General features: G+C 55.3%; 1 protein-coding gene across 1 annotated transcript in view; it reads left to right on the top strand.

Moving 5' to 3' along the window:
* HPS4 (HPS4 biogenesis of lysosomal organelles complex 3 subunit 2) overlaps nt 1–10056 on the top strand; it is a 12336-nt gene extending 2280 nt beyond the window's left edge. The window contains exons 4-12 of the mRNA XM_033518177.1: nt 389–505; nt 621–715; nt 1934–2006; nt 2689–2722; nt 3238–3334; nt 3781–4669; nt 6955–7087; nt 7269–7377; nt 8956–10056. Of these exons, the coding sequence (XP_033374068.1) occupies nt 389–505; nt 621–715; nt 1934–2006; nt 2689–2722; nt 3238–3334; nt 3781–4669; nt 6955–7087; nt 7269–7377; nt 8956–9127 (1719 nt within the window). The 3' untranslated portion in view covers nt 9128–10056. The remainder of the gene's footprint in view (nt 1–388; nt 506–620; nt 716–1933; nt 2007–2688; nt 2723–3237; nt 3335–3780; nt 4670–6954; nt 7088–7268; nt 7378–8955) is intronic.
* Nucleotides 10057–10900: the final 844 nt, after the last annotated feature.

Here is a 10900-nt window from a genome sequence, read left to right as displayed (position 1 = left end):
ACGAGGGACTGGGGACATGGGGACACAGTAATGAGGGACCTGGTAACGAGGGACTGGGGATACGGTGACTTTTGGGGAGATTTAAACCCTTCCCGAGGTGTCCCAGCTCTGCAATGTTCCCTTGTGTTGCCTTCCTCCTGCCAAGGGTCACACATGCAAGAAGTGGGACCTGGAAAAGTGAGCAGGTCATCCCTGCCATTGCTCCGAGGTCTTGGGGGGCTCTGCTGAGCTTTTCCCAGGTGGTCACCCTAAGCAGTTTGCCCTCAGTGTTGTCTCCCACCTTTTCCTGACTTTTTCCTGACAGGCTCTGGCCCATGTGGATTGCATCTCCCATCCCAAGTGCATGGACACTTTGCAGTGACAGTGTGGGGGTTTCTGTCACCCACAGGTGTTTTCCCAGGAGGAGCTGAGCAGGGAGTGGGACAGGTACATTGAACACATCCAAAAAAACACCAGTGACCTCCACAGGATTTTCAATTCTCTCTGGCATCTGGACAAAACCAAGGTAAGAGCCTGTCCTCTGCCTCTAGACCTGCCCCAGTGCCACTGTGCTTGTTTATTTGCTGCTTCAAGGTTTGCCAGGATTCTGTGGCCTCACTGCCCTGGCTCTCCCTGTCCAGGTGGATCCCCTGCTTTTGCTGAAGGCAGCTCTCATCCTGCAGACGTGCCAGCGCTCTCCCCATGTCCTGGCAGGCTGCATCCAGTACAAAGGCTTGTAAGTAACCTCCAGGTGTTCCCTGGAGGGTAAAATCCACCCCTTTCCAGGGTTGGGTCCTGGAGTGCATCCAGGGAGCAGAGCGAGGGCTCGAGGGCTGTTCTTGGTTATCAGCAGGACCATCAGAGCTTCAGGCCAGGCAGTCCCTGTCTGTCCTGTGTCACTGAGACTGAGTGGTCTGTGCAGTCATGGGATCATGCAATGGCTTGGATTGGAAAGGATCTTAAATCCCATCCTGTTCCATCCCCTGCCATGGGCAGGGGCACCTTCCACTCGTCCAGGTTGTTCCAAACTTCATCCAACCCAGCCTTGGACACTTCCAGGGATCCAGGGGCAGCCACAGCTTCTCTGGGCACCCTGTGCCAGGGCCTCACACCCTCCCAGGGAAGAATTCCTTCTTAATATCCCATCTAACCCTGTCCTCTGGTAGTTTGGATCCATTGCCCCCTGTCCTGTCACTCCAGGCCCTTGTGAACAGTCTCTCCAATGTGCTCATCACCATGAAGGAGTTCAAGACTTGGGTTGTAGTAGAAATCTGCTGCTTTTGATACTCAGCAGGATGTGAGGACTGAATTTCTGAGGCTTTTTAGGGGGAAGTCACCAAGGAAAAGGGAGATGAGTGGATGTTGTGCTTTCCCAGCAGTGTTCCCTCTGCAGTTCAGTGCAGGTGTGTCCATCTGTCCCTGGGTTTGCCTGAGCTGCTGTCCAGGACCACTGTCTGTACTGACAGGAAGTGCACAGGGGCATGAGCCATGGTTCCCCATGATAAATTCCAGTTTCTTTCAATCAAAGATGACTGAAAGACTTCAAGGAAAGCCTCCAAGGTGGCCTTGAAAGACAGGAGGTGGGGAATTCCGAGAATTCCTTGGCAGCAGCACTCAAGTGCCATTTTTCTTTGGCATGAACTGTTCCAGTGACACCTTTTACGAGCACTGGAAATGTGCCACAGGGAGAGCATCTGCCAGGGAGTGACCTCATAGCTGCAGGCAGGACACTGGAGTGAGTCACTGCAGCACCTGAGAGTGCAGGAACCTGGACATTTGACTTGAGGAGGGACTTGGGAGCCTTGTGCTGCACCAGGGTGTGTCACCTTGTGTCTCTGGTCTGTCTGGTAGAGGTATTTTGTCACCAAACATCATCAGAGTTCTCTGTTCTAATGATCTCTAAGTTCCCTCTCAAGCCAAGCCATTCTTGTGTGACTTTGCTTTGTCCTTTCAGGATTGTGAGCACCCAGCTGCCACCTCCACTCACTGCCAAAGTCCTCCTGCAGGGCAGCCAGTCCCCAGGCCAGGTATGCTGCTGAACACCTTCCCTGCCAGCAGATCCCTGCCAGGATGTGGTGTGGGAGCTCTTGCCACACACATCTGGCACGTGTCACCATGGAGAAGGACAAATATTGGTGCTGATGCTTAAAGCTCTTATTAGTTATGATTGAAAAAGGTTCCAAGATTTCTGCACTAGGAATTACCAGTTTGGGTTTTTTTTTCAGTCTTTAACTTACTGAATATGTGAGATCTCACCTATGTGATGTTTTGACTGGCTTTTTACACAAGTTATGGTATTTACTGGGAAGTCCACCAAATGAGTGTCTGAAGGGGACAAACAGCAGTTTTCATTTGCTTTAAAGCTTGTCAAAAGTTTTATGTGATCAAGATCTTCTATAAAAAAGCTGTCAGTGTGCAGATATGAAGGCAACCTTTGCTGTTCTTCTGCTTGAATGAAGGGAGTTTCTGTGCCCTGAGCAGGTGGTGATGATAAATCTGGGCTCTGTCCTGACTTTTAGGTGTATTTTGCTTCTTGGGAAGCTCCCCTTGGCTTTGAGAGCTCCCTAAGGACCAAAACCCTTCCCAGCACCAAACAGAGCCAGCATTTGCTGGGAGGTGGTGCAGGGTCTGCTGCAGCCTTGGGGGACTGGGAGGGTGACAGAGGTGTCCTTATCCATCCACAGAGCTGATTCTTGGCTTTTGTTGCAGAGTGAGCCCAGAGCTGAGGAGCCACAGGAGTCTGGTGAGCATCCAGCTACATCTTATGGGCTGCCTTCCCTGCATGGGAGCACGAGCTGGCTCTCTGGGATTCACATCCAAGCTGTGCTGGGTGCTGGAGTTATCTCCAGACTATCCCAGAGGGTGTTGCTGCCACCAGCCAGCCTGTGCTGTGTGATCAGAACCAGCTCCTTCTGCTGGGTTTGCTCTTCTGGGTTTTATTCCAGTCCTGTAGATTCCCAACCATGCCTGCCTTAATTCCAGCTCCCCATGTGGCCACTTGGCCACTGCCAGGCCCTGACAACAGATGGCTGGTGCTTGCAGTCCAAACCTCCAGCCATCCCCTCTCAGCATCAGTGTGGAGATGATCTGCCAGGATGGAAACACTGAGGGGAAATGTGACTGTGTCAGGCATGAAGGGTATGAGCAGGATGGGAAAATGCTGGGAGAGTAGGAAAAGGCTGCCCTGATGAGGTTTGGTTTCTGTTTTTGAAGCTGGGACATGTTCACTGAAGCCTCACCCCTCCCCTGCTCTTGCAGAGTCTCTGCTGCCGCCGGGAGTCCGAATCATGCCGGTGTTCCTGACAGGAGAGGAAGTGTCCGTGCTCCGGGACTTCCCAGTGGAGTGGATGGCCAGGTGGGAAAGCAGCCTGACCCAGGGGCAGGATTTGCAGCAGGAGCTCACACGAGGCACAGTGTCCCTGTTGCCATTGTCACTGTTTTCCCTGGAACTCACTCAGGCTCTGTCACTGCCTTTGGAGCTGCCCGAGGCCCCTCAGGCTGGGCAGAATTCCCGTGTCCACATCCCTGCTGTGAGCAGCCTGGGGCAGAGCTGCTTCCCCAGACCAGCTGTGATCTGTTGTCCCTCAGCTCACAGCACTGCTCTGTGGACAAGGGAGGGGCAGTGTCAGATTCCCAGGCTTTTCACCCGTGTTAGACCTCGGCCCATCCTTTCCCAGGTCTCTTTGTCACAGGGGATGGATCAGCCACTGATCAGTGCCAGGAGCCAGTGGGGTTATCAGCTGTGGGATAGCTCCACACAGATCCTGCTCAGTGTTTAATCCATTTGTCATCTCCCACTAGGTCACCCATGTCCCCAGCAGGCCCCAGAGGAGAGGAGAGTGCTCTCTGCTCCCAGGCAGTTCCAGAATCAACAGGAGCTCATGAAAACCAAGCCCTGGATGGAATCTCTGTGCAGGAGTCCCCTGAGGATCCTTCAGGCACACCTGCCCCAGGAGATGCTGTGCAGTTGGGCAGCTCTGCAAGTCCTCTGATGGACTTCTCTGGAATGGGAGCCAGCACAAGGAATTCTCCAGCTGCAAACCTGAGTGGAGCAGGCAGTGAAAGCTCGGAACTCAGCGGGAAAACATCCTTCCCCTCAGAGAGTGACACAGAGCAGCTCCCAAGCCCTTCCTCACTCCAGACCGAATGTGCTTGGACTAGAGGTCCATACCTGGAAGGCTTTTCCTTTCCCAGCCCTTACACCTGGGAGCAGGAGAGCCAGGACAAGGGGGAATCCCCTGCGGATTCTGATGTTGGTCACCGCGCTTCCCAAAATTCCCTTTCAGTCAGCCACAGTCCAGCTGTTCCCTTTCCTGCCCGGGAGCTGAGCAGAAGAAAATCCAGTGAGCAGGACAAGCCAGGGACTGTGAGCCAGGACCGTGTGTCTGGAGGAAGTGGCAGCACAGCTGGTGGCCACGTCTGGGGCTTGGACTGTCCGGGCCCTGCTGGTCACGCACAGCTCCGGAGCAGGAGGCAGCCGCTGGTCCCAGGGGTTCAGGAGGCTCTGCCCAGTGACCCTGCAGGGGACAGGCCATGTCCCAGCAGCGGGGAGGGCAGCTGGGACAGGCTGGGTGGCAGAGGGGGTGAGCCAGCCCAGCTGTGCCTCTACGTTCACTGCATCCAGGGGCTGGTGCTGTCGCTGCTGGCCGAGGAGCAGCTGCGCAGGGACCGCAGCGCCGTGGAGGATGTGGTGAGTGGGAAAGCTCTGCCCCACTGCAGCTGCACCAGTGGGGTCACAGCTGAGGAGGGAGCATTGAACGGTGCTCCCCGTGCCTCCATCACCTGCTCCGAGCCGTGCCGGGCTCGGCAGCCGCGGCTGCGTGGGAGCTGTCGGAGCAGGGACAGCCGCGTCTCGCAGGCAGCTCCCGGTGCTGCTGGTGTCTGGCAGTGCCGGCACCGGAGCAGAGCGTGTGGGTGTGACAGACAGCCACGGGCTGCCAGGGGCCTGTGCTGGAGCTGGGATTCGCTGGGGATCCCCGTTGGTTCGGCGCTTTTGGGGAAGCGAGGTCGGTTCTGTTAAACCCCCACCCTAAGCATCGCCGCCTGTCCCTCGGGGAGCAGCGCGGACGTGGCTGGCAGCGGGGCCCAGAGAGGTTCCCTTGGCTGTGGGAGCCTCCAGGCTGCTCCCTGGGGCTGGGGAGAGGGATGCCTTGTGGGTGCTGCACCTGGGTAACACCAGAGTAATCCCACATTTCCCCGTGGTGGGATTTGGGTGCCCAGGATCCCCTGTGAGCAGAGCTAACGGGGCTGCAGGGGCAGGATGTGCCAGACCCCCATCTTTCCTGGGAAGCATCAGCTGCAGAGCTGCTGCCTGGCCTCTGCCTCCCTACCAGGAGCTGAGTCAAAGCTGCAGAGCCCTGTTTGATATGCCAGTTGCCATAGGAACAACCTAATTTCCTTACCCAGCCAGACTGGAAGGTGGAGGGAAGCTCAGACTAATGCAGAGCCTCAAGGTTGCTCCTTCCCCTCGGAGCTGTGGGACACCTGGGGCCCTGGGAGCTGGGGAATGACTGCTCTGCACAGCAGGGCTGATGTGCCTGGGTTGGGATTGCTGCCAGCTCAGCTGAACCCAGAGGTGCAGCCAGGGCCCTTTGCACCAGATGTGGCACTTTGTCCCCTTTCTGCTCGTCTGGAGCAGCAGGGGGGACACAGGCAGGTGGGAATTGTCACACTGGAGAATCCCTGTTGCACAGGGATTGCACAGCCCGTTTTCCTTGATGTCTTGCCCTGGGGCTGACAAGCTCTCAATCCATTCACGTTCCTCTTTCCCCAAACATCCTGCTTCCATCTCACGTAGCCTTGTCATGGACCTCACCAAAACTGCACTGTCACACAGCTTGGATTTCAGCTGTGACTGGGCTCTTCTGCTGCTCCCTCCCATGGGTGCAGGTTGTTATCCCTTAGGAGAGGTGCCCTGCATGTCCCATTGTCCCAGGAGGAAGAGCAGTGTCCCAGGAGGTGCAGCTGGGCTCTGCTGCTGGTGGATTTGAGGCACAACCTCGGCTTGTCTGTCCCTTTGTTTATCTATAGGTTAAAAATGACCCTCAGCTCTCAGGGATGTCCAAGCTGAGTTATAATTAATGGTTTTTTGAATGCTTTGAGGCCCCCAAATGACACCAAAGAAGGGTAAAATATGCTACTTGTGCAGCTGTGAACCTCTGGGAGGGCGGGTTCCATCCCAGACTTTCCCTGTGGAGTGGGAGGCTCTTGGCCTCGCCTCCTGCTGCTCTTTAGGTCTTATCCCTCCATTTCACTGCACAGAAGGGAAAATCTGTGGCATGACAGGGGTCAAGGGTAGGCCAGGCACTGCCGTCCTGCTGAATAAAGGCTTGATCCTCTCCCCAGTAGGGGAAAGCACACTGGCAGGATGAGGATTATGGAGTTAATCTTCCCAGGAGTGGTGGAGAACCCCTGCCTGTGCCCTGCCTGTGCCCAGGGAGCCTCAGCATGATCAGAGCCTCTGGGCTACTGCAGAACAGCAGCTTGGCATTCATTTAGTGCATTGTTGTGTGTTTGTACTGCCTGGTGTAAGCAAAGGAATGTCCCTGGCTGGGGATGTAAATCATGTGAAATGAGCCCTGGAGAGTAATGGTTGATAGTAAATTAATGGGGCCTCGCATTTTCCTGTAATTAGTGGCATCAGGTGGCTTAATGGCTGATTTTCAGGTTGAAGGGCCCTTTTCTGAGTCGTAGAATCCCAGACTGGTTTGGGTTGGGAGGGACCTTAAAGCCCATCTGGTTCCAGGCAGGGACAGCTCCCACTGGACCAGGTTTCTCAGAGCCCCATCCAGCCTGACCCTGGGAGCTCTGTGACTTGTCTGCTCCCCTCTGTGCCCAAGCTTCCCAGGCATTCTACATGGGAAGCTGCACAGCAGAGCGAGGAAGGGTCTGCTCCTTCTGTCACCTGAACTCTCTCCAGCACCTCCTTGAAGGGCCAGGTGAGGCTCTGAGCTTTGCCTTTCCCTCTGCCTGCAGTACCACAGCAGCCTGGCCTCCCTGAATGGCCTCGAGGTTCACCTGAGGGAGACTCTGCCCAAGGATTCCTCGGCCTCAGCCAGGACAAACTACACCTTCACTCACTATGACCGTGTCCAGAACGTCCTCACGGGTGAGCCTTCGTCTTCTGGGAGGGAGCAGTGAGGAGAATGGGGTTTATGGGAACATTTCTGTGTCTGTTGGGATTGAGGGTGTCCCCAGCCTGTTGTGCAGCTCCAGAGCCTTTTCCTGCTCAGTGAAAGGGGGCCCAGTGCAGAGTGGGTTTTTAACACCTCCTTTCTCCTGTCGTGCAGCCAACTTGCCCCACACCCCCGGGCCCCTGGACCGGCACTTCCTGAGGGCGGCCACACTCATCCACTCTGACTTCAGCCAGCTCCCCACGGCCTCAGAAGTGATCATCAGGTAAGGGGTACCCACAGCCCTCCTGTCCCAGCCTCAGAGGTGGTCACAGGAGGGCAGAGCCCCTTTCCAAGGCTGCCTGGGTTTTGACACAGGTTGTGACCACACCCAAGTCACCTGGCTTTATTCCCTGAATTTGCTTTGACTTGTGGGTTCCTTCATGCTCTGCCTCGATGTTGAGAGGCTGCAGTGGCACTGGGAGGGTGGACTGAGGGCACAGCTCAGTGGTGCCATGGCTTGGATTAAGATGCAGCACTCACACAATTGCCAGTTCCTGGCACCATGAGGTTCTAAGACGCAGTTTTAAATTTAGCTGTTCCTAATAAATTTGTGTCTCGGCAGGGAGCCAAAGGCGCCCAGAATTGGCAACCTAGATATTGTTTTCTTGCACGGCTCGTTGGGTTGGAAACACACTACGATGTGCGTGGCAAACTCAATTGTGATGCACCAGGCAGGATGGTCTCTTATCACAGCCAGGGCCTTTCCCGAAATCCAGAGCCTTTCCTGACATCCAGAGCCCTTCCCCAGGCCAGGGCTGAAGTGAACACCCCTTTCCTTAACTCAGCTGGGAGTGCACAGATCCCACCCACCTGTTCCTGCTTGTTTGTCCAAAACATGATGAAATAAAGATGCTCCTGGGAATTACAGAGTTTTGCTGCTCTGGCACCGCTTGCCAAGGGAATGTGAATCACACACTTCAGTACTGGAGGACTCCTTGTTTAGCATGAGCTTCGCTGGCTCCTTAAATCCAATCCTAAACTGACTGGCTAAGCTGGCGTGTTCCCTGTTACCCCGAAAAAAGCAACTCCATGTGTGAATCAGCCTGAGTAACAAGATGACTAAAACTGCTTTCTTTTATGGAGAGTTGTCACAGAAGGGTGTCAGCAAACATAGCAGTTGCTGCTTTCCTCCTTCGAGGAGGAATCCAGGGTCCTTGGCTTTGCTCCCTGCCAGCCCTCCTGCAGGGAATACTCCAGGAGGGGGGGATTCTTAGTCTTAATTAAACTTTTTAATCACGGCTTTGGTGCTGACTGAATCTGACTCTTTTCTGAGCTTCATCACACCTGTGACTGAACACATGGTTCCTGCTGCGAGGTGCTGTGCTGGGATTTGATTGTGGCCAGAGCAGTGGGAGAGGAGGAATGTCAGGCACGAGGAGTGTTCCAGGCTCGTGGTGGGCTGGTAGGAAGGGGAATCTTTGAAGCGTGGCCACACATGGAATCCCAGAATCATTAATTTTGGAAAAGCCCTCCCAGACCACCATGTCCAACCTGTGACCCATCCCCACCCTGTCTCCCAGGCCAGAGCACCGAGTTGGACTTGGTCACAGGTTGGACTTGATGGTCTTGGAGTTCTTTTCCCAAACTAAATGATTCTGTGATATCCCACTTTCCCTTTTAAGGATGCCAGGGCCCTTTAGAAGGAGGGTCTGGTTCCCTGTGACCTTCAGGATTTTGCTGCTTGTTCAGCTCCATGTTCCTGTGCTGACACACCTGAAAGTCCCTCTCAAAACTTGGGAACCCAGTGCCCAGCTGTGAATCTTGCCCAAAGCTGTCAAGTTTCCTTTTCCTGCCCCTCCAGGAACGCCTCCACAGCCGTGTATGCCTGCCGGAATCCTGTCCAGGAGACCTACTTCCAGCAGCTGGGAGCTCCTCTCCGCAACTCAGGCGTCCCCAACCCGCACGACAGCGCCTTCAGCCTGCCCAGCAAGGCCAAGCAGAAGCTGCTGAAGCATGGGGTGAACCTGCTGTGAGCTGCTGTGCTCGGACAGCAGCTCAGCCCTGCGGAATGTTCATCTCCAGTAAGGATAATCTCAGCTGTTTATGCCAACAGAGGCAGGAGGCCCTGCCTTGCCTCTGTGGGATCTCCAGCCTGCCTGGCCCTGAGGAAGGGACACTCCTTGCCCTGTCCTACAGCACGTTTTGGGCCAGTGCAGGTGTCACTGACAGCATTTACCAAAGACTGAGGGCAGAATGCAGCGTTTTGGGGTTTACATGGAGTTTACAGGGACTCTCTTGGTGCTCTGCAGACTCCCCACGTGCCTTGATCTGAGGTAAAGCCTCACCTTGCTCTGAGTTACACAGCCCCTGGGCAGTGCTGGCTTTCAGAAATGACAGTCAGTCACTGTGCCTGCACTTGCCCTGGTCAGACTTTGCCTTTATTTATATCCCTTAATCCATGGGAATGATCCTAGTGCCTTACCTTGGTTAGCAGTGCCTGCCTGTTCTCACCCAGGAGCCGAACAAGAGTTGTAGAACTCACAGTCCCCCTTTGGGTGCTCCCAGGAGGTTTTCACACCATAGGTGGCTCTGGAGGGATGTCCCTGTCCCTCCACACCTCCCTGGTCAGTGATAGCCCAGCCCTGCCCTGCCCTCCTTGTGCTCCCTCCCTCCTGCTGCAGGACCTCACTTCACTGCTCTGACTGCTCCATTTGCCCACACTCTGCAGACCCCAAAGCTGCTTCTTAGGTGATGGGACCAAAGAGGTTTTGTATGGCCTCAGCAGCTGCTCCCTTTCTGCTCTGAGAGTGTCCCCAGTCACTGGTGGCCAGGGGAGCCCGTGGCTGCTCAGGCTGAGGGATGGATACCTGTGTTTGGCTGGGTTTGCTGCTGCTGCAGACACACACCTCAGTGTGACTGTGGAAATAAAGGAGTCTCCAAGGCTCATCCCAGCACTGTGTCAGCAGCCAGAGTCACATTGTTGTCATGTTTGTGGTTCTTGGTGTGATTGGCTGGGTTGTGGGAGCTGTTCCCTGGTTAGTTCTGTGCCAAGGGTGGTTCCTGCAGTGCTGGGGTTGAACAGAGCCTGTTGGTCCAATCATTCCTGCAGAGCAGGTGCTTGGAAGCTTTCTGATGGATAGATGGGTGAGTGCTGTCACCAAGAGATGGTGAGCAGAGACATGAACGTGGGGAGGTGCTGAGCAGGTTCATTCCAGTGTCAGAGCTGAGGACGGGAAGGTCACCACTGCCACAGCTTCTTGTTCCACTCCAGCACAGACAGTTCCCAAGGTCGCTCTGCCATCCCAGGGCTGCTCTGCAGACATTTCTGGGAAGTTCAGAGGACTCCAGAGATGAGCCAGGTGCTTGCTCAGGGGTGGCTGGGCACAGATGCCACCCATCTGCCAGCCCTGGCAGCTGAGGAGGTGTTTCAGCAGGAGCAGAGTCGTTTGGCACTGCTCCCATCCTGGGCATGGAAGGGCTGTCAGGAGCCTGTTGGCACTGTAGGAGTGAAAACTCCATGGGAAACCTGAGCTGGAGCCACCCTGGTGACCTCCTGCTTCAGTGACTTCCATGTGGAAGATGGCACAAGGTGAGGTGCTGCTTCCCTGGTCACTTCCCTGCACACTTCCACTGGGTGATGGACAAGCTGCTCTTGTTCTGGAGGGAGCACAGGGAACATCGTGAGGAAGAACATCAGAGAGGCTTCACAGGGTGAGAGAAGGCAGGAGGGATGAGGGTTGTGTGCTCTGGGATCCCTGCTCAGCTGAGCCAAGTGGCCCCTCTGGGAGATGCTGCTCTGCCTGTCC

This window comes from Parus major, chromosome 15, assembly GCF_001522545.3.
Source record: "Parus major isolate Abel chromosome 15, Parus_major1.1, whole genome shotgun sequence".
In the NCBI taxonomy this organism is placed as follows: Eukaryota; Metazoa; Chordata; class Aves; order Passeriformes; family Paridae; genus Parus; species Parus major.
Note: the sequence above shows the minus strand (reverse complement) of the source record. Positions and strands in the feature narration are given on the sequence as shown.